Below are 23,240 nucleotides of genomic sequence, written 5' to 3'. Positions count from 1 at the left end.
CTCATGGGGGCTTTGCTGTCACCTGGGAGAGGCCTTGTCTCAGATTGGAGTGTGGGGCTGGGGGACACCTGGGCTGGGATGAGGGTGTCCCTCTGTGGTCATCATGGGGAAGTCAAGAGGGTGGTGCCTGGTGCATCCCCTGGGCCCTGGGAGGACCCCAGTGTCCTTGTTTGCTATGGCCACCGAACAGAGGGCCCAGACTGAGGGCTCACAGCGGGAACTGCCCATCTCAGTGCTGGAGGCTGACGTCCCGACCCAGGTGTGGGCAGGCTGGTCCCTCTGAGAGGGTGAGGAAGGGTCTCTGCCCCAGGCCCCTCCTTGCCTTGCAGGTGGCCGTCCCTGGGTGTCTTCACATCACCTTCCCACTGTGCGTCTGGGTACACAGCTCTCTTTTCCATGGGGACACAGTCACATTGGGTTAGGGCCCACCCTAAAGACCTCTTCATAACTCGCTTATCTCTGTAGAGACCCTGTCTCCAAATAGGTCACCTCTGAGGTACTGGGGGCAAGGACTGTGTTATGTGAGTTTGTGGGGGTCACATTCAGCCCTGACACTAGGGCTGGGGTCCTGGGTGAGGCTGAGGGAGCCGGCTCTGTGGACCACGATGGCTTCTTGGGGCGGCTCGAGGGCCCTGGGAGAGGCCCCTGGTGCAGCCTTCGGGTGAGGAATCTGCCCCTGGGCCGCTGGGTTCCACTATCCCCTGTGCCTTGGGCCTCTCTGGCAATGGGGCCACCCTACATGGGGCCGAGACTCTGGCATGTTGAGAGTTTCTTCCTCTAGGAAGCAGGTGGGTTAATAAAGGGAGACAGTCACCTGTGGTCCTCAGCCAAGGACAGGGAGCGTGGGAGCCCCTTCCAGGTTCAGTCTGCAGCTCTGGGTCCGGGAGGCTCTGGGCGAGATGCGCTGCAGCTCCGAGTCTCTTTCCTACCTGCCTCCTGGACTTTCCTGTCTCCATAACAGACCAGGAGGAAACTGGCCCTCAGCACCCTCATAGGTAGGAGTCCTGATGGGATGCCATGGTGGGCTCAGTGTCCCCCACTGCAGAAGCCACCAAGGTACGGCCATCTCCCCACCTGTAAGTGCCACCCCACCCAGGAGTGAGCAGCATCAGCCTGAGGCCACGACGCCTGGGCAGTGGAGAAGAATCCCACCTCCCACCAGGCAGGAGCTGGCAGTGTCCCCTTCTGCAATGAGAAAACTGACGAGGACACACCTGCCACTCAGGCTCCGGCCTTCCCAGCTGTGGAGGCCCATTGTCACAGCAGGGGACCTCCCTGCTGTCAGGCGCCTCTCACCCACCTCCTGCCCCTGGTCACCTGTGGAGGGGTCCCTGGCAAGTGCCTGTGACTCAGAGGGTCACTAGTTCACTGCTGGGAGAGGCTTCTCTCAGGTCCTGCCATCTCCGTGTCTCTGGGGACGTGTGTGTCTGGATCAGCAGCCCCATGTTGCCCCTGCCCCCTCCTCCTCCCGAGTCGCTGGGACCTGTATTTTATCGAGGTATAACGTGACATAAGTTCAAGGCAGGATCCTTTGACACATTTGCATGTCTTTATTCCACCCCTCCCTTCTTCCTGCTGGGCAGTTTGGAAAGAGCTTGAGGGAAGCCTTCTGTCCCTGTGCCCAATTCTTGTCCCCCCACCCTGGGCCGTGCAGTGGCTCTGGGGCCCTCTGCCCAATTCCTGGGTGAGCTGAGGCTGCAGGGCCTTGTGGTCCTTGTTTTCCTAAAGTCCTACAGTCTTTCCTGGAGAAGGAGGGTGTGCAGGGCACCCAGGTGATCAAACACAGAAATGAGCACTGTAGGGGTCAAGGGTGTGGGAGGTGGCCCTGAGGGGGCTGTGTCTCCTGAGATGGTGACTGTGTGAACCCCGGGGGAGTGAGGGGGTACAACAGGGAGGCTGTAGATGAGGAATGATGTGGAAGAGCCCCACCCAACCCTGTTCCCTTCCAGCCAATGAATATCCACTGAGCATGTCCCCAACTCTGCAGTGTGACATGGGGAAGCCAGAGCCTTCTCCCTCCAGGGGGAGCCAGTTCCTGAGTTCTGCTCCCTTCCTGAGTGGGTCCTGGGAGCCCCTGCTGAGCTCTGCAGGCCAGCTGCTGGCCCAGGTCTCCTTTCTGCTCCTCTCTGGAGAGAGAGGACAGGGCTATGTGGAACAGGGCTTCACGGGCTAGAAACTTAGGCCTGGGGAGGGTCCAGGGCCTCTGGCTGCTTGTAGCTTCCTCTTCCTCTGTCCATCCTAACCACAGCACCCCAGGACAGGAGGGGGACATGTCATGGCCACCATGACCCGCAGGGGTGGACTGTGCCCAGGGACTGAAGGATGCCTGGAACACAGGTCCCCCAGGCCAGGCCTGACTCCCGTGTGGTCTCTCCCTCATTTTCTGGTCTGGTCCACAGTCTAGGTCTAGGGTTGAGCAGGGCCCTGCTGTGCTGGGCAGTGCTCTGACACCGAGCTGTACCCAGCCCTGGTTCCCAGGGAGGGGCAGGAGGGTGGGTGGGGTCAGGCCACCGCAGCTGGTCTCACCCAGCCCCGGGGAAGAGAAACCAGGAGCCTCTGTCCTCTGGCTGTCCTCCCTGGCAGTGTGTCCTGCCGGTCTGCTCTGTCTCTGGATCTTACAGGTGTGAGCCCCAGCTGTGTGCACTTGGCCACAGAAGCTCAGGACATGAGGCCCTTGGTGGCTATCAGTTATTCTCAGCCTCCATCAGGTGCTTCCTGGGCTGTCAAGCCTTCTTCCCCTGGGCCTCACCACAGTGAGCTGCCTCCTGCTTCTCCGGGCCTGGTGCCGGGCTCTGGCTGCACTGCAGAGGCACCCACTGGTCAGTGCTCTCCTGGAGACCCCTTCAGCAAGAGGAAGTGGTGGAGGGAGGAGAAGGCTGCGGGGTGGGAGGGGTTCCGACTGTGCTGCCTTGGAGGCCAGAGCCCTGCCTAGCACCTCCTCAGCTTGTCCACACCCAGATCTTTCCTGAGGACCCTCCAGCCGGCAGGACTCAGTGCATCACCACCAAAACCCTTCGGCCAGCCCCCAGCGCTTGTGTCCACACTGGGAAGAGACTGCAACCAGGGCCAGAGGCTTTGTGGCTGTGTCAGGACTCCTCTCCTTGCCCTGAAAGGGGGCTCAGCCCTAGGGTCCTCGGGTTCGTCTCCCTCTGCATTGGGTCTGGTGATGGGTTCCAGGGAGCTCTGTGAAAGTGGTGCCTCCTGGGTTTCTGAGGTCATGAGGTCACCTTGCATCACCTGTGTCTTCCCACTTGCCATCAAGTGACCTTGGGTAGAACCTGTGTCTTATGCTCAAGGTCAATAACAACAGGTCCTTTGTGGGAACCAGTCACATGGTGGCTATGAAAACACTCAAAAGTGCTGTTCCCAAATTGGGACAGTCTCTCTCCAAGGGGACACATCTGCAGTAAGAAGCTTGGAGGCAACAGGGAGGTTGGATCTGGATCTGGGGCTAGGGACAAAAGACAAGTAGCACCAGGCATGGCAAGGATGGGATCCTGGAACTGTTCCTCCAGCAGGAGTTCCGACGTTTCTCTCCCATCCCTAAGGAGAACTGCATCTCCAGGTGATTTGCCAGGTTCTCCCTGCTGTGTCATTTGGTGGCCAGTGGACAAGCTACATGAGCATCTAGCCTCCTGCTTCTTTGTGTATTCTGGACACTTGAGCCTGCAGCAATGACTTTGGGATCATGGTACAACTAAAAACGATGTCTGGGGCCAGGTGTGGTGGCTCATGCCTGTAATCTCAGCAATGTAGGAGGCTAAGACAGGAGACCTGCAAGTTCAAGGCCAGCCTCAGCAACTTAGTGAGACTTTGTCTCAAAAAAAAAAAAAAAGGATAAGGATGGGTTCAATCCTCAGGGTGTGTGTGTGTGTGTGTGATTGTAGACACACATACATTATTTCTGGGACTGTTACCATGATCAGGCAGGAAATCCACTAAACCTGGCCCTCTCTCACACCCCTGATCAGCTCAACAAGATGAACACCAGAGTCTTGGTCTCCTCAGGCCGTAGTCTACCATGACACTGTCATAGAATTTGTCTTCTCTTTTTGATAAAGGGCCTCATTATGAGGCCCAGACTGGCCTTGAAACCCTGGGCTCAAGCGATCCTCCCAACTCAGCCTCCTAAGTAGCTGGGATTATAGGTGACTGTCACCTTGCCTGACTGTTAGAAAAATGTCCCCAAGCTCTGCCAGGCTGTGTGCTCACCTTGCAGCAGTAGAACCATCAAGCCTCTTGGGAGGGTCCTCCTTTGGCCAGGGGGAAGGAGGACAGTGAATCTCCTGGGGAGTGGCAGGATGGGACAATCTTGGGACCTCAGAGCTAGTGTGGGCTCCCTGGGGTGGGTGGGTGCCCTGACTCAAAAGCTCAAGCTGCTGGGTGACGTGTTACACGTTAGGATGGGGGCACCCTGTGCTCACACGGTCACTCTGTGCCAGCTGGGGGCACTATCACAGGCGTGTGGAGGAGGGGAGGGTCCCTGCAGCCTTGTTGGATCCCAGCTCAGGGCCACAGGGGCTACACAGGAGGGGGGAGGTCACGGCCTGTGGATGTCACAGTCAGATTGAGGACACATTTCCAGGACCAGGAACCATTCAGGACTCTAGGGCCACTGTGCCAACCTGGGGTCAGGCCTAGACTGGGCTCATGGAGGGGCAGTTCCAGGTTGGCCTCCCGCGGGGCAGGCCCAGTGCTGAGGACACAGGCTCTGTGTGCCCCTCCCACTGGTGCCATCCTGACCACAAGGAGAAGAGGAGGAGGGACAGGGCCAGAAGGAAGCCTGGCCCTGCAGACCTGGGGTGAGGGCAGTCCTGCCGGATGGGGGCCAGGCAGGTCCCACACACCACACCTTCCCCTCCCTGGCTTTCATAGGACAGCACAGGCCCAGGGCCACCGCGGGGGCAGCTTGGCCCCTGCAGCTTCTCCATTTTGTCCCCAGCCCCAGGAACAGACTAAAGAGGACAAGCTGGAAGCAGCTGCCCCAGAGAAAAGCAGAAGTGGGAGCCCTGGAGACTGACCCTCCCCAGGGGGCTGGAGCCTCGGGTCCACTAGGGCCTGGCGCCCGGCGGTGACATCTGTGCAGGAGAAATGAGCCCCAGGGGCCTGATGGCCTGGCCACCCTTGGCTCTGCTGCTTCTCTGGCTCCCAGGTGAGGGTCCTCTGTCCAGGGAGGGTCTGCAGAAGGGAGGGAAGGCAGGAGGGGGGCCAGGAGGCGTCACGTGAGGAGCCCCAGCTGCACGTCTCTGTGCAGATGCAGAATGGGGTGCGCTGTGTCCATGATGTAAGATGGACTCGCCAAACACCACACCCCTGGGAGGGAAGGGGCAAGGGGCTCCCTCTGAGCCCACCTGACCTTGGAGGAGCCAGTGTGCTCCCCAGGGCCAAGGGTGCTGCCCAGGAGGGGCCCTGAGAGAGGTCTGGGGGAACAGGACAGGGGGACCAGGGCGGGTGGACGGGGTGGGGTGGAGAGGGCACCAGAGCACACCTGGGGCCTGTGTTGGGGAGGCCCCCCAGGTCCACCAGTTTGGGGTACAGAGGAAGGAGTGGACCGAGGAGGAGAAGGCCTCCATCTCAGGGACAGGTGGGTTCAGCCAGGGCAGCTGGAGGCTGGCTGGGAAGAGTCCTGGTGGAGGCCCAGGGGTCAGTGGTCCCCAGGAGGGGAGTTTGGGACAGGAGAGAGGGAAGGGCAGTGGGCAGGGAGCGGGAGGTCGTGGGAGGGCAGGGAGGAGACCTTCTCCAGGCAGAACTGCTGGGAGGGCAGAGTCTTCCCATGCAGGACCAGACCTCCTCAGGCGTCCCCGGCAGTGTTCACCCTGTGGTCTTGGTGAGGCCCAGGACAGGATTATTTTATTTCATTTATCTTACATGCAGAATATCTTAGAACTCTTGGTTGCTCCTATCCGGTCTGTGCTTTTCCTAGTAATATTTGCAGTGTAAACACAGTGACTCTGGGGAATGTGGCTTTGTGGATTCACTGGGGCTGGACGTCCTCCCGTGGCCAGCGTCTCTGTTGACTCCCAGGGTCTTCCTGTGTTTTCATGGCGTCTGCATGGGCCGAGGACAGGGGGCTCCTTCCTGGTACCTGTTTCTCTGTGGTTCCTTCAGCCCAGGCCTGGTGCAGGCCCAATGAGCCCCTGTGGCTGTGCTCATCTGCCTGGCCCTGCCTCAGGGGACGCTGGCCAGTGGTCCCTATGAGGAGTGAGGAGTCCGTCCACCCATATCTGTCCACAAAGCTTCCCTCCCTCTCTCTCACCCTCCCTCCCTCCCATCTGTCCCTCTCCCTCTGTGGGGGATGTAACCCAGGGCCCTGTGCCACTAGGCAAGGGCTCTACCCTGACCCCACTCCAGCCCCCACAGAGCATTTGAGCACAACAGCAACAGGCAAGAGAGAGCTTTTCCTGATCTGAGGAGCTGATTTTCTTTCTTCTTTGAACTTCTAAGCGGGTGAATTATAGAAAGAGATTTGGCCCAGGTGGGGTGATGCTCACCTGTAACCCCACAACTCGGGAGTGTAAGGCAGGGCCATCGAAGTCAAGGCCAGCCTCAGCAGCTTACTGAGACCCTGTCTCAAAATACAGTTTTCAAGGGGCTGGGGATGTGACCTGATGGCCCAGTGTCCCTGGGTTCAATTCCTAGTACCCGTCCCCCCATGCCCACCCATACACAGAGACAGTTGGCCAGATTCCCTCTCAGTATACTATGCTGAGTTCATGAAAAACCTTGCAGGGATTTCCCTGGTTCAGTATTTTCTGTAAAGTTGAGTGAATTGGAGCTGTGTGTGCCTTGAAGGGGTTTTGCTTTTGGTATTGGGGCCTGAGCCCCGAGCCTCAGAGTTGCTGGGGATGACTCTACGCTGAGCCGCATCCTGGCCTGAGGTTTGAGAGAACTGAGAGAACTGTCAACTGTGCGGCTGTGGTCATTTTCTGGGTGGGGTGGGGTGGGGGAGGACTCCTTGATGACTCTCATTAATGTCGGTCTGTTTTGAGAAGCCCCTCTATTTCTGGCTTAGGTTGGTCATTTGTATTTCCCTAGAAAATAATTCCCTTCCTCCAGGTTACAGACTTGTAGAGACTGGGGTGATTTTCCTTTCCCTTGTGCTCTGGCCTCCTCCTCCTCCTCCTCCTCCTCCACTGTGTCCTCCTCCTCTTCCTCCTCCACTGTATCCTCCTCCTTCTCCTCCTCCACTGTGTCCCCTCCTTCTCCTACTCCTCCACTGTGTCCTCCCTCTTTCCTCCTCTTCTCCTTTTCTCCTCTCCACTTTAGGTTTAAGGAGGATTTAGAGCAATCCTGAGAGACAAGACTGGGTGTGGCAGGTGAGGGGGAGGCCACAAGTCAGTGCAAGGAACAAGACCCTGTTGAGGGAGCCAGCAACCCACAGCAAGGAGAGGAAGGGACAGGGGAGGTGGGGACAGGAGAGGTGGGGGACAGCATCCTGATGAAAGAGGGCTGAGGTTGACATTCATTACTAACTACTTAATACGTGCCAATTTTAGTCATTTTTGTTTTTCTGGAAAATCACATTTATCCAGGTTGCACATTTATTTATTGAGAGGTTTTTGGGCGGGATGGGTACCAGGGATTGACTCAGGGACACTCTGACACTGAGTCACATTCCAAGCTCTATTCTGTGTGTATATATATATATTTAGAGACAGGGTCTCATTGAGTTGCTTAGCACCTTGCTTTTGCTGAGGCTGGCTTTGAACTTGAGATCCTCCTGCCTCAGCCTCCCGAGCCCCTGATATTAGAGGCATGTGCCATCGCACACGGCCTATAAATTCTACAAAGTCTCCTCTGGACCCTTAACTCTCTCTACCTGTGACTACTTCCTCTCTCCATTTCTCATTTGGACTGGACAGGGGTTTCCTGGTTTTGTCGGGTCACATCTGATGGAGCTCCTGTTTTCTTGGTCGAGGGCATTGAGCAGCAGCATTTCCTGAGTGTCACTAACATGACCTGCAGACAGTGACAGCCAGGACGGCTCTTTCCTCCTCCCTCCTTTGTTTCCTGGGGCTGGTGGAGCCTGGCCTGCTGCATGCTGGGCAGCCTCTCCACTGACCTGGCCCCATCCTAACATGACCTTCCATGAACCCCCAGATGCCATGTCAGGTTGGCATGGTCACCCTCCACTTTGCGGCTGGCATCTGAGGCGCAGAGAGGTCAGGCCCTGGCCCTGAGCACACAGAGGATGCAAACTAGAGCTGAGGCCCAAGCCCGGGTTCATCTGAGGCCCCTGTGGCTTTACCTCGGCAGTTGCTACTGAGCTTCTCAGAGAGTGTCCCACCTGTGACAGTGTCACAAGGCCTTCTCTGCAGGGTACCTCACCCCAAGGCTGCGAGAGGGGGTCCTACTGGCCCTGGCAGAGGGATGGAGGGGCTACTGGGCAGCTGTGGGCAGCTGTGCTCTGCGGGTGCGGCCACAGTGGTCTCCCTGTGCCAGGCGCAGCAGGCACTGGAGGGACAAGGAAGAGGTGGGGCCCCGGGGCTGTGCACTCAGGGGTCCCACAGTCCCAGGTCGGGGCTATGCACTGGGGGGTCCCACAGTCCCAGGTCAGGGCTGTGACTCAGGGGTCCCACAGTCTCAGGTCAGGGCTGTGACTCAGGGGTCCCACAGTCTCAGGTCAGGCCAAAGGTCCTGAAGGCCTCCAAATTTTGTTTTTCAGACTGTGTTCCTCTGAGTGGCCCCAGCAAGGTGACGGGCACCGTGGGAGGATCCCTGACCGTGCAGTGTCACTATGGCGAAGAATTCAAGGACAATGACAAACTGTGGTGCAAAAACTCACTTTTCTATTGTAAAGATATTGTGAAGACTACAGGCTCAGAGGGAGAGGTGCAGAGCGGCCGAGTGTCCATCAGCGACCACCCTGCAAACCTCAGCTTCACAGTGACCATGGAGCGCCACACCCTGGAGGACACAGGCTCCTATGAGTGCCGGGTGGACACACCATGGCACAAAGGCTTTGACCCCTTCTTCAAAATTGAGGTGGCCGTGCTGCCAGGTGAGCCCCTCACATCAGCGCCTGGGCTGCCTGGACCTGGACACCTGGGGCAAGAATCAGAAAGCAACAGCTGGAGCCTGGGAGGGAGTCCAAGGGGTGAGAGCAGCCGACAGCCCGCCCAGCCCTGAGGAGCTGCCCATCAGGGAAGGAGGCAGAGCAGAGCCTGCAGGGGAGAGAGCCAGAGCCCGCCCTGGGCCCTGGGGACAGGGACAGGCAGAGCTTGTGTGGACACCCAGGGCAGAGCAGAGGGGCAGAAGGCCTGAATGGTGCAGTGGGCAGAGGCAGCACAAGTGACAAGTGGTCTATGCAGCATGTGGCTGTGATGGGAGGGGGACGAGTCCGGGTGTGGGGAGGTGACCGGGGTGGGGGTGGGGTCTCAGGAGGCCATGGCCCTCACAGCAGGACGGAATCAGCCCTGCTGGGGTTGGTACCTGTGTCCTGTACAGAAATGTCCCCAGGGTCCTGGGAGACTTTGGCCCTGGGCCACAGCCTGCCCCCTTCCTCAGTGAGCATTTGGCATGAAATCAGGCCCAAGGCATCCCCCAGTGGTGGGCGGGTTGCAGGACAGACCTCTGGGTGTCATTGTAGATTCGACACCAGCAACCTCAGGGACACTTACAAGTGTCACAACAGCGAAGACCTTGACAACCACAAGCAGAGCCCAAGCTGCACTGTCCACCAGCCTGGCCACAGAGAGTGCCACCCCTGGTCCCCGGAGCCAGGACCTCGACCACGGCCAGGGCCCAGGGTGAGTGTCCTTGTCCCTCACTGGGGTCTTCTCCACGGGTGGCTGTGTGGTCACTCGGGGGAGGGAGTCACACCCCTGCTGGCCAAGCCTGCTGACCCTTGGCCCAAGCCCAGGTTGGAAGCTGCCGTCTGTGTAACCTGGCTTGGGTCGCTGAGGCCACCACACTGGACCTGCCCCAGGTTCAAGAGAGGCTCAGACCAGGGAGGGGCTGGCAGAGGGGAGGCAAGTGTCCACCCATGAGGGCTGGGGCTGTCCTGCCGGATGCCCAGAGCCCCACACGCTGTCCTCCTTGGCTCCTCACATGACCCAACCTGCTCCCATGCTCACCTCACAGACTGCAAGGAGAGGTTGTGTCACTGTCACATGGGCACAGGTGTGGGGCTGGGCTGGGCCTGCGTGACCACAGAGTCTGGGCTCTCCCCTCTAATTTGAGGGGGTCTCTATCTGGGGGCGTCAACCTCACAGAGAACCTGAGCACATCTGTGACTCCTCAGAGAAATGCAAGCAGCACAGGCCATCCCTGGGGTCATGGGCTCCCCACCTGACCTCACCCGGGGGGCAGTTGGCTCCTGGTGCTGACCACTGCAGTCCATGCAGACCCACAGGTTAAGGGCTCTGACCCCAGGACCCCACACCAGCTGCTCTTTGGGGCAGCCCAGGTCCCGGGACTTCTGACAACTGGCTGCAAACGTGGGGCTCCTTGGCCCCTGGGGTCCGTGATTCACAGACTCAGAGTTCTGCAAAATAATACCTAAGATTACGGCCTTTCCCTCCCTAGAAAGTCACGGGGGAGGAGAGCGTGCTCTTGGTGATTCCATGATTCAGAACAGGTGTCTGTGCGCACAGGCCTTTGTGAAAGCAGGTTTCTGGTGTGTGTGTGTGTGTGTGTGTGTGTGTGTGTGTGTGTGTGTGCATGCCTGCAGACACCTGTGTGAGCACACACAGCACACCTATGTTGTTCCAGTGTCCCTCTGGGCCCCACTCTAAAGTCCAGGTCTAGAACCTTCCAGGAGTGGGGTGGGACTGGCTGTTGGGTCCCTGGCTTTTTGTTGACTTCCTGACCAGGTGAGGGTCATGTCCTCTCCAGAGGAGACCCGTGTCTCACCTGGGCCTGGCTCCACCCTCCCTCTGGGACGGGACCCTCACAGCATTTGCTTCCCCTATAGAAGGGCACCTTCACTTGGGTCACCTGCCCCCTCTCCGCTGTGGATGGTCTCTGGGACACTAGCTCCTCCATAATGGTCCTGGGGTCCTTCTAAAAATGACCCCATACCACTGTGCAGGCTTCCTGACTCCTAAGGGGACTCTGCTCCTAGTGGACCTGGTGGTCCTGGGTCAGAGCATCCCTTGTGGACGCCACAGACCATCTCTGCTGTCATTTGAAGTCTCTGTCCATGTCCCTGCCCAGAGCCCTGTGTCTCCGGTTTCCCTGCGTCAATCTCTACACAGTAGGCCTCACTGTAATTGTCCCCAGGAGGGAGGAGCAGGAGGAGGGGTGTGGTGCATGGACGGGCCTGCTGCAGAGTCCTCCCAGGAGCCCCCGCCTCTCCTCTGGAACCCAGTCCTCCCAGCGGAAGTGCTCCTGCCTCCGTGCACCTGGAGATGGGCGGGGTGAAGCCCTGCTCAGGCCCAGCAGTGGCCAGGAGACTGCTGGATGCAGGACGTCTGTCCAGCAGGCTCAGAGTGACCTGGCCTGGGTGAGTCAGAACAAACCAGGGACAGAGTGTGCTGACCTGTGCCTCCCCCTCAGCCCTGACCACAGCCTCTAGCCCTGAGAGCCACAAGCACCCAGGGGCCTCCCACGTCCCTGCCAACACACACCTGGCCCCTCACGAGCAGAGAGGACACCCCCAGTGCCCACCCACAGCCTGGGTAAGGCCTGGACTCAGGGCTCTTCCGATGGGGGTGAGCGCTGTTGAGGGGCCTGTGGGGGGGCACTTGGGTCTCCTCCTCTGGGTCCCGCCTGCATTCGCCAATCCCACCCTTCACCACGAGGCTCCTACTGAGTCCTAGGTGCTCTTCTTGGCACTGGGACACAGTGGCCACCACCCTGACAGTCGTGCGTGGCCTGCACTGTCCTGTGGGGGTTCAGGAGTGCACAGGTCAGCACAGTCGGTCTACACACAGCAAGGGGGGCTGGGCAGACTGGTCCTGGGTGGGGGTGAGTGTGGAGGGGTGGGGGATGGGCCACGGGACCATCAGGGGAGGCCTTGAGAGGGCCATGTGAGTGGAGCCTGCAGGGCTGGGGACAGGCACCTGGGATCTGGAGAGGGCGGCCCAGGCAGAGGGAAGAGAGAGCACAAGTGTCCTGCCCAGGGCCCCAGGACCTGCTGGGCAGGGAGCAGGTGCTTGGTGGCCCGGCACTCTCTCCCTCTGCCTCCGTCCCCGCGCCTGGTCACAATGTCAGCCTGTTTTCCTGACCGGGTCCTCTGAGGCAGGTGGGGCTGAGCTGGGGCTGGGTCATTCCGTCAGCAGCCGGGAGTCCACAAGCTCGTGCGGCCTGTACAAGGATGGCCGTGGCCACTTGTGGGTGAACACACAGTCCCCTCTCCCTGAAGGTGGAAACGTCGACACATGGCAGGTGGCACACCCCCACACCCAGGTGTACCCCCAGATGTGGCAGGGGAGGTAGAAATCCCTCCCTGGACCCGGGTCCCTGCTAGACGCCTGGGCTCCCCCCACGTCTTTCCTGTGGCCATGCCCTTCCTACATGCTGAGTCCAGGGCCCTTCTTGGCTGTCATGTGGGGACCGAGATGTTTTATGTGGGACTGCCTTGGTCAGGGTTGGTCTTCATGGGGACCCCAGGGGACACAGGACCTGGGTGTAAGGGACAGAGGCAAAGTGCAGGGCACTGGGGCCTCCCCGTGAGGAGACAGCTCACGGTTCCCATGTCCCCCGCAGGCCCCTGGTCATCAATGTGCATCTCCTGCTCCTGGTCTTGGAGGTGCTCCTGCTCCTGAGCATGCTCAGTGCTGTCCTCTGGGTGAACAGGCCTCAGAGGAGCTCCAGGTCCAGGTGAAGGCACATGACTGTGAGGACCAGTGACCTCTGCTGTCCTGAGGCCACCTCCAGGGACACCCCCTGCTGGAGGAGGGGACATCCTGACTTGTCTGCATTTCTATTGACCACTCTGAGGCCTTTGTGACCTTCTAGAAGCCTTTCCTTGGCTCATCACACACACACAGGCGTGTCTAGTGCGTGCACTTCCAGCCAAGGCCACTCAGCCCGTGTGCCCAGCCTGTCACGGGCACCGCTGACGTGATGCAGCCCTTCTGGTCTCTGTGCCTGCTTCCTACCCTCCTGGGGGCCCTAACAGGGCTGCATGCTCCTCCTCCACCTGCTTGAAGGTCTGCACTTCCATGCGTATGGTCCCCTGGGCACGAGGTTTAGCTTTGCTCATTGTTGAACTTTACATAAACAGGATTTTATGTTCATGTTGGTCTTTCCTCCTCCCTGGTGTCCATCTCTGAGCTACACCCCAGCCCTGATGCGCCCTTGAGTCCCGAGTCCTGTGATGGCCCCTGGACATTCGACCTGGGGACTCATCCACATGGAGGTGTTGCTGCCTGGATGTGCCGGGCTCTTGTTTCTTCTTTCTCTTCTGGTCCTATTCTCTCTTCCTCCTGTCCCTTGTCCTCTGATCTGTTTCCTTCCCTTCTCTCTCCCCCCACCCCCCTCCCCTCTCCTCTCCTCTCCTCCTGTCCTCTTTGGCCCCCCTCTTGCTTTCTCTCTCTCCCCCTCCTCTTCCTCCTCTCCCCTGTCTTCCTCTCTCCTTTTTTATTTTTATTGAGTTTTTCCCTCTATCACTCACAAAGCTGCCCCCAACATCCCTGTCCCTGTTCCCTGGCCCATGTTCTACATGTCTCTGGAGCCTGGCCCTAGGCTTTACTGCCCCTGTGACTCCACTCTACCAGGCCCTTCCCATCCATTTCCAGGTCACTGTACCCACCCCTCCCCCAGCAGCCCACCCCTCCCTGAACCTTGCCAGACTCCCCATGCCTCCCCGTTAATGGGTGGGAAGTGGCCTCTGGCTGTGTGATCTGTCACTCCTGCCCACCTGTGTGACTTAGATTTCATCTTTGTGAACTTCTATTTTCTGTTGTGGGGCTGTGTTTCCATATTGATTTTAGGTTTGTAGAAATTCTTTACAAGTCCTTGGTAAGTTACATGTGTCCTAAATATCTTTCCCCAGTTTGTTGACTTTGTGGTATCTTGAGAAAACAGACTCTTTTTCCTTCCTTCCTTCCTTCCTTCCTTCCTTCCTTCCTTCCTTCCTTCCTTCCTTCCTTCCTCCCTCCCTCCCTCCCTTTCTTTCTTTCTTTCTTTCTTGACTAGGGGTTGAACCCAGGGCCTCTCACAAGCTAGGCAAGTGGTCTACCACTGGGCTATGCCTCCATCTCCCTTTTAAAATTTTATTTGAGACAGGATCTCACTAATTTACCCAGACTGGCCTCAAACTCATGATCCTCCTGCATCAGCTTCCCAAGTGGGATTAGATGTGTGCCTTATCATGTCTGGCTTCCTGTTTTAAATGTTAATTTTGGGCTGGGGATGTGGCTCAAGTGGTAATGTGCTCGCCTGGCATATGTGGGGTGCTGGGTTTGATCCTCAACACCACATAAAAATAAAATATAGATGTTGTGTCCACCGAAAACTAAAAAATAAAATATTAAAAAATTCTGTCTCTTTCTCTTAAAAAAAAGTTAATGTAGCAAATTATTTTATATTTTCATTTATGCTTTATAGGTTTTGTTCTTGCTTAACAAATTGTTGGTACCCTAAAAATTTTTTAATTCCTCCATACTCTTCTAAAAACGTAAGAAATTTCCCTTCACAAGAAAGTCTTTACTGTCACATTTCGCAACTAAACACTCTGGGTCACTCCAGGTGAACTGGGCTCAGGAAATGATCACACACACAGAGAGCGATACCTTTCTGTGGGGGGTCCTGTGAGGGCTCCTCTGAACTCAGGAGTCCATGGAGAGAGAGAGAGGGCACAGGGCTGACCCCTTTTATTGAGGAGAAGCCATTCCCATGAGGCCAGGGGTCAGGTTTCAGGGGCTGAGTCTAGCTTCCTGATGTCTGCTGTCAGCAGGTTGACTGACATCTAGGAAGGCCACACCCAAGGGCAGAGCAAGAGAAGGGGACACACAAAGGGCATCTCCATGGAACATTCCATACCAAACAGGGCAAAGGGGTAGGATTACAAAGGAGCAGGTGAGTGTAGCTCAACCCCATGGGTGACACTCCTACATCAGAAGACATCCCTCAACTTCCTGAACCAGGACAATGTCCAGGTCACTATGAAATGTAGTGACCAGTCAGAGCCTGTCACTTCAGGATGGAAGGTGTGGGTCATTCAGAGTGGCTCCCCACAGCTTACCCACTTCTAATGGTTATGGCTGAGATGGTGAACCATTTTCCTTTCTTCCACTTCCTGTCCTGCAATGCCTCTCTTAGTCTATACTGACTTCTGAATATGCCTGAAGCTTTTTCTGATTGCTCTCTCTACCCTGTTTAATTTGTCTAGTTGTATATGTTTGATTTTTCCTACATGCTAAGTCAAGGGCATAGTTTTAATCACTACAGCTTTATTTTAAACCAGCTCATGTCACTGTACATTTTCTTTGATATTGGAAGGTTGTTGCAAACTCTGCCCATTTCCTCTTCTATCAAGTTTAGCCAATCAAGTTTCCAAAAAGAAAAAAACAAACCTTTGGGACTTTCAATGTGATAATTTCCCTCTCCATGAACATGGTATGTTACTCCGATTATTTTTTAAGCTTCTAAAATGTTTTTGATAATATAGTATTTTATTCTTGAAACTTGTTCATGTGTCTATTAAATTTAATTCTGTAACCTATTTTTTTATTTTTATTTTAAGTGGTATCTTTCAATTGCATTTTCAAATTATTTATTGCAGGTGTGTAGAGAAATAGTTGATTTTTGTATCCTGATTTCCTATCCATATATATACAGCAACCCTGACAAACCTAAGTAATTCCTTTCATTTTTGTTTGTAGACGATCAATTATCTATCATGATTTAGAGTTTCCTTTCCATGGCTTATATGGTTTGTTTCTTTTTCTTTTTGTATCATGCAAGTTGCTCAAAATAGTGGATGATAGTAGCAATTCCCACCTTCTCATTTTCTTCTTGATTTTAAATGGAAGACTTTTAATGATTTGCCGTTTGTTGTCATTGGTTGCTTATAGACACCCTTCACCTAGTCTACCATGGAAAGTAATGATATATGATGCTTTTAGTGCATCTATTTACATGGCTCTGTGGCTTTTCCCCTGTATTTTATTAATGTGACTAATTGTATTAATTTCTGATTCTCAAAGAAGCTTGCTCCAGTTTCCCAAAGAGATGAAGGCGGTGGGGCAAGGACCTGTCCTGAACCCAGCTGTGATGGCCTGGGCAAGGCCATGTCTCTTTTCAGGTGGCCCAGTGCTCCCAGCTTAGGGATGAGCCCTTTTCCTTCTCTCAGTCCTGAGCCACCACAACCACAGGACAACCCAGGAGGGACCCTCCCTCCTTAGCTGGCCCTGGAGATCTCGGGGAAAAAAAATACAACACTCATCCCCTTCCCCAAACTGTTCTTCTTCAAGAGTTTTAGCCGTGGGTTCTAAATAAAGATCCTAGTTAATGTCAGTTAGAGGTTAGAGGTTGTCTTCTTACTAGTGAGGAAGACTTGCCCACCAGCCTCCTCCTGGCCTCCTGTCCTGGGCTTCTTTTATCTCACTCTTCATCTAGTGGCTGAAGTTTTGCACAAGTCCTAACAGTAGCAGAGGGCTAACCCTAACCTAGCACGCTGTCCTTAAAACTTCACATAAGTTTTCTCATTTACTTCTCTTAACCAATTGTGTGAGCCCAATTTATCAATAAAACCCCCTGAGTTTTAAATAAGTTGTCTAGAGTCATGCAGCTTATCCATGGGGCAAGAGCCAGGTCTGTCTGATCCCACAGCCTGCATTGTTATGCAGTTGGCTGCAACACCTGAGTAAATGCCTCTCCAGGCTTGCTGAGCACAGCCCCCTGACACCTGAGTTGGGGGTTTCCTGACAGTTGGGGGACTATCCCTGTAGTGCAGATCCTCTTCTGGAGTTGGCACCTGGGGTGTTGTGCCCCTGATGCAGGGTCTAATATGGCAGCTGTCTCCAAGGGGGAGGAGGGGGAGGAGGTTGATAGAGGTGGAGGGGGAGGGGGAGGGGGAGGGAAGGGTGGTTGAGGGGGAGGAGGAGGAGGGGAAATGCAAACAGATATTCTGAAGCATAAGTCAGGGGGAAGGCTGCATGGAGCAGGCAACAGAGATCAGAACTGAATGGAGGGGGGTGGACACCTGGAGGAAATCCCTATGCAAAGGAGTGGCAGGAGCCAAGGTTCCCCACAGAGCCTTTCAGAGTCCAGCCAGGAGAGAGGGGGTCACAGGTGACTCTAAGGACCAGGTGCATCCCTGGGCTCCAGGCTTCATCCTCTTGCTTTCCTCCCTAACCTGAGTAGGAAACGTTCAGGACAGGTGGAGGACTGAGTGCACTGAGGGGGTCCCAGCGAGTCATTCTCCCCTTCATCCCGAAGTCCACCCACCATGAGTGCCGGTCCCCCATATCTAGATCTGGGGCAGGAGGACCAGAAGACACAGCTTCCACCTGAGGGATGAGGACTCAGCACCAAGAGGAGCCCAGGTGTGTGAAACCAGAAGAAGAGCTGGGGACCCATCAGGTCAGAGCACCCTGGATGAAGAAGCTCCACTGAGGTCACTACTAGAGCTAGAGAAGACGGACAGCTCTGGTGCCATTCCCAGGACAGTCCATCAGACAACAGGCTGAGGGGCCCTGGTCCCCGCATCCTTTGCCAGGTCAGACCAAGGCTGGAGTGAAGTGGTCATGGTGGCTGCATCACACCTTTCTGTCCAGCGGGGCATCCTCAGGTCGAGCTCGGGCTAAGCCCTCGACTGGGGTCCCCAGCAGCTGGGAAGGAACCCCAAGCCTCAGTGCTGTACTGCGGGTGCGCCCCGCAGCCTGAACTTACGGTCAGAACAGAACCAGGCAGACACAGGGCCACCACCTGTATGTGCCAGAGGCACTGGATCTTGCTTCCAGCGGAATCCATCCCATGTCAGAGGGCTGATGCCCCCAGGTTCCTCCACTCCTGAGCCCAGAAGAGGCATCTCCCTGGACGGTCCCTCCACATGGAAGGCGCACACAGAGACGGCCTCACTTAGCTCAAGCTCTGAAGGATTTCCAGAGTCCCTGTGTGCACGCGGGTCAGGGGACCTCTGCTGGGGACGAGGGCTTCCCTCATGGGGGCTTTGCTGTCACCTGGGAGAGGCCTTGTCTCAGATTGGAGTGTGGGGCTGGGGGACACCTGGGCTGGGATGAGGGTGTCCCTCTGTGGTCATCAAGAGGGCGGTTCCTGGTGCATCCCTTGGGCCCCGTGAGTGAGGGCCCGTGTCCTAACAGAAGGCCCAGACTGAGGGCTCACAGCGGGAACTGCCCATCTCAGTGCTGGAGGCTGACGTCCCGACCCAGGTGTGGGCAGGCTGGTCCCTCTGGGAGGGTGAGGAAGGGTCTCTGCCCCAGGCCCCTCCTTGCCTTGCAGGTGGCCGTCCCTGGGTGTCTTCACATCACCTTCCCACTGTGCGTCTGGGTACACAGCTCTCTTTTCCATGGGGACACAGTCACATTGGGTTAGGGCCCACCCTAAAGACCTCTTCATAACTCGCTTATCTCTGTAGAGACCCTGTCTCCAAACAGGTCACCTCTGAGGTACTGGGGACAAGGACTCTGTTATGTGAGTTTGTGGGGGTCACATTCAGCCCTGACACTAGGGCTGGGGTCCTGGGTGAGGCTGAGGGAGCCGGCTCTGTGGACCACGATGGCTTCTTGGGGCGGCTCGAGGGCCCTGGGAGAGGCCCCTGGTGCAGCCTTCGGGTGAGGAATCTGCCCCTGGGCCACTGGGTTCCACTATCCCCTGTGCCTTGGGCCTCTCTGGCAATGGGGCCACCCTCCATGGGGCCGAGACTCTGGCATGTTGAGAGTTTTCTTCCTCTAGGAGGCAGGTGGGTTAATAAAGGGAGACAGTTACCTGTGGTCCTCAGCCAAGGACAGGGAGCGTGGGAGCCCCTTCCAGGTTCAGTCTGCAGCTCTGGGTCCAGGAGGCTCTGGGCGAGACGCCCTGCAGCTCCGAGTCTCTTTCCTACCTGCCTCCTGGACTTTCCTGTCTCCATAACAGACCAGGAGGAAACTGGCCCTCAGCACCCTCATAGGTAGAGTCCTGATGGGATGCCACGGTGGGCTCCGTGTCCCCCACTGCCGAAGCCACCAAGGCACGGCCATCTCCCCACTTGTAAGTGCCACCCCACCCAGGAGTGAGCAGCATCAGCCTGAGGCCACGACGCCTGGGCAGTGGAGAAGAATCCCACCTCCCACCAGGCAGGAGCTGGCAGTGTCCCCTTCTGCAATGAGAAAACTGACGAGGACACACCTGCCACTCAGGCTCCCGCCTTCCCAGCTGTGGAGGCCTGTTGTCACAGCAGGGGACCTCCCTGCTGTCAGGTGCCTCTCACCCACCTCCTGCCCCTGGTCACCTGTGGAGGGGTCCCTGGCAAGTGCCTGTGACTCAGAGGGTCACTAGTTCATTGCTGGGAGAGGCTTCTCTCAGGTCCTGCCATCTCCGTGTCTCTGGGGACGTGTGTGTCTGGATCAGCAGCCCCATGTTGCCCCTGCCCCCTCCTCCTCCCGAGTCGCTGGGACCTGTATTTTATTGAGGTATAACGTGACATAAGTGCAAGGCAGGATCCTTTGACACATTTGCATGTCTTTATTCCACCCCTCCCTTCTTCCTGCTGGGCAGTTTGGAAAGAGCTTGAGGGAAGCCTTCTGTCCCTGTGCCCAATTCTTGTCCCCCCACCCTGGGCCGTGCAGTGGCTCTGGGGCCCTCTGCCCAATTCCTGGGTGAGCTGAGGCTGCAGGGCCTTGTGGTCCTTGTTTTCCTAAAGTCCTACAGTCTTTCCTGGAGAAGGAGGGTGTGCAGGGCACCCAGGTGATCAAACACAGAAATGAGCACTGTAGGGGTCAAGGGTGTGGGAGGTGGCCCTGAGGGGGCTGTGTCTCCTGAGATGGTGACTGTGTGAACCCCGGGGGAGTGAGGGGGTACAACAGGGAGGCTGTAGATGAGGAATGATGTGGAAGAGCCCCACCCAACCCTGTTCCCTTCCAGCCAATGAATATCCACTGAGCATGTCCCCAACTCTGCAGTGTGACATGGGGAAGCCAGAGCCTTCTCCCTCCAGGGGGAGCCAGTTCCTGAGTTCTGCTCCCTTCCTGAGTGGGTCCTGGGAGCCCCTGCTGAGCTCTGCAGGCCAGCTGCTGGCCCAGGTCTCCTTTCTGCTCCTCTCTGGAGAGAGAGGACAGGGCTATGTGGAACAGGGCTTCACGGGCTAGAAACTTAGGCCTGGGGAGGGTCCAGGGCCTCTGGCTGCTTGTAGCTTCCTCTTCCTCTGTCCATCCTAACCACAGCACCCCAGGACAGGAGGGGGACATGTCATGGCCACCATGACCCGCAGGGGTGGACTGTGCCCAGGGACTGAAGGATGCCTGGAACACAGGTCCCCCAGGCCAGGCCTGACTCCCGTGTGGTCTCTCCCTCATTTTCTGGTCTGGTCCACAGTCTAGGTCTAGGGTTGAGCAGGGCCCTGCTGTGCTGGGCAGTGCTCTGACACCGAGCTGCACCCAGCCCTGGTTCCCAAGGAGGGGCAGGAGGGTGGGTGGGGTCAGGCCACCGCAGCTGGTCTCACCCAGCCCCGGGGAAGAGAAACCAGGAGCCTCTGTCCTCTGGCTGTCCTCCCTGGCAGTGTGTCCTGCCGGTCTGCTCTGTCTCTGGATCTTACAGGTGTGAGCCCCAGCTGTGTGCACTTGGCCACAGAAGCTCAGGACATGGGGCCCTTTGTGGCTATCAGTTATTCTCAGCCTCCATCAGGTGCTCCCTGGGCTGTCAAATCTTCTTCCCCCTGGGCCTCACCACAGTGAGCGGCCTCCTGCTTCTCAGGGCCTGGTGCCGGGCTCTGGCTGCACTGCAGAGGCACCCACCAGTCAGTGGTCTCCCTGAGACCAACTCAGACTTCCTGGGGGAGGAAGTGGTGGAGGGAGGAGAAGGCTGCGGGGTGGGAGGGGCTCTGACTGTGCTGCCTTGGAGGGCAGAGCCCTGCCTAGTGCCTCCTCAGCTTGTCCACACCCAGATCTTTCCTGAGTACCCTCCAGCCGGCAGGACTCAGTGCATCACCACCAAAACCCTTCCCCTGGCCTCCAGCGCTTGTGTCCACAGTGGGAAGAGACTGTAACCAGGGCCAGAGGCTTTGTGGCTGTGGCAGGACCCCTCTTCTTGCCCTGAAAGGGGGCTCAGCCCTGGGGTCCTCGGGTTCGTCTCCCTCTGCATTGGGTCTGGTGATGGGTACAAGAAGCTGTGGGAAGGTGCTGCCTCCTGGGTTTCTGAGGTCATGAGGTCACCTTGCATCACCTGAGTCTTCCCACTTGCCATCAAGTGACCTTGGGTAGAACCTGTGTCTTATGCTCAAGGTCAATAACAACAGGTCCTTTGTGGGAACAAGTCACATGGTGGCTATGAAAACACTCAAAAGTGTTGTTCCCGAATTGGGACCGTCTCTCTCCAAGGGGACACGTCTGCAGTAAGAAGCTTGGAGGCAACAGGGAGGTTGGATCTGGATCTGGGGCTAGGGACAAAAGACAAGTAGCACCAGGCATGGCAAGGATGGGATCCAGGACCTGTTCCTCCTGCAGAAGTTCCGACGTTTCTCTCCCATCCCTAAGGAGAACTGCATCTCCAGGTGATTTGCCAGGTTCTCCCTGCTGTGTCATTTGGTGGCCAGTGCACAAGCCACACGAGTATCTAGCCTCCTGCTTCTTTGTGTATTCTGGACACAGGAGCCTGCAGCAATGACTTTGGGATCATGGTACAACTAAAAGCGATGTCAGGGGCCAGGTGTCGTGTCTCATGCCTGTAATCTCAGCAATGTAGGGGGCTGAGACAGGAGAGCTGCAAGTTCAAGGCCAGCCTCAGCAACTTAGTGAGACTCTGTCTCAAAAAAAAAAAAAAAAAAAAGGATTGAGGATGGGTTCAATCCTCAGGGTGTGTGTGTGTGTGTGTGTGTGTGTGTGTGTGTGTGTGATTATTACACACATACATTATTTCTGGGACTGTGCCCATGATCAGGCAGGAAATCCACTAAACCTGGCCCTCTCTCACACCCCTGATTAGCTCAACAAGATGAACACCAGAGCGTCTTGGTCTCCTCAGGCCGTAGTCTACCATGACATTGTCATAGAATTTGTCTTCTCTTTTTGATAAAGGGCCTCATTATGAGGCCCAGACTGGCCTTGAAATCCTGGACTCAAGTGATCCTCCCAACTCAGCCTCCTAAGTAGCTGGGATTATAGGTGACTGTCACCTTGCCTGGCTGTTAGAAAAATGTCCCCAAGCTCTGCCAGGCTGTGTGCTCACCTTCCAGCAGTAGAACCATCAAGCCTCTTGGGAGGGTCCTCCTGTGGCCAGGGGGAAGGAGGACAGTGAATCTCCTGCGGAGCAGCAGGAGGGGACAATCTTGGGACCTCAGAGCTAGTGTGGGCTCCCTGGGGTGGGTGGGTGCCCTGACTCAAAAGCTCAAGCTGCTGGGTGACGTGTTACACGTTAGGATGAGGGCACCCTGTGCTCACACGGTCACTCTGTGCCAGCTGGGGGCACTATCACAGGCGTGTGGAGGGGGGGGTCCCTGCAGCCTTGCTGGATCCCAGCTCAGGGACACAGGGGCTACACGGGAGGGGGGATGTCACCGCCTGTGGATGTCACAGTCAGATTGAGGACACATTTCCAGGACCAGGAACCATTCAGGACTCTAGGGCCACTGTGCCAACCTGGGGTCAGGCCTAGACTGGGCTCATGGAGGGGCAGTTCCAGGTTGGCCTCCCGCGGGGCAGGCCCAGTGCTGAGGACACAGGCTCTGTGTGCCCCTCCCACTGGTGCCATCCTGACCACAAGGAGAAGAGGAGGAGGGACAGGGCCAGAAGGAAGCCTGGCCCTGCAGACCTGGGGTGAGGGCAGTCCTGCCACCTTGGGGCCAGGCGGGTCCCACACACCACACCTTCCCCTCCCTGGCTTTCATAGGACAGCACAGGCCCAGGGCCACCTCGGGGGCCGCTTGGCCCCTGCACCTTCTCCATTTTCTCCCCAGCCCCAGGAACAGACTAAAGAGGACAAGCGGGAAGCAGCCGCCCAGAGAAAAGCAGAAGTGGGAGCCCTGGAGACTGACCCTCCCCAGGGGACTGGAGCCTCGGGTCCAGTAGGGCCTGGCGCCCGGCGGTGACATCTGTGCAGGAGAAATGAGCCCCAGGGGCCTGACGGCCTGGCCACCCTTGGCTCTGCTGCTTCTCTGGCTCCCAGGTGAGGGGCCCTCTGTCCAGGGAGGGTCTGCA

The 23,240-nt window shown here is 57.0% G+C and overlaps 2 protein-coding genes across 2 annotated transcripts in view; both read left to right on the top strand.

Moving 5' to 3' along the window:
* LOC308635595 (polymeric immunoglobulin receptor-like) overlaps nt 1–23,240 on the top strand; it is a 191,313-nt gene that overhangs the window by 154,054 nt on the left and 14,019 nt on the right. The window lies entirely within an intron of this gene.
* The window catches only part of LOC308635603 (CMRF-35-like molecule 4), a 69,713-nt gene continuing 69,313 nt past the window's right edge, over nt 22,841–23,240 (top strand). Inside the window, exon 1 of the mRNA XM_081270069.1 lies at nt 22,841–23,208. Coding sequence (XP_081126195.1) covers nt 23,148–23,208 — 61 coding nt within the window. The 5' untranslated portion in view covers nt 22,841–23,147. The remainder of the gene's footprint in view (nt 23,209–23,240) is intronic.

This window comes from Spermophilus citellus, assembly GCF_964194105.1.
Source record: "Spermophilus citellus genome assembly, chromosome: 17".
Classification (NCBI taxonomy): domain Eukaryota; kingdom Metazoa; phylum Chordata; class Mammalia; order Rodentia; family Sciuridae; genus Spermophilus; species Spermophilus citellus.
This window is presented reverse-complemented; position numbering and strand designations above follow the sequence as displayed.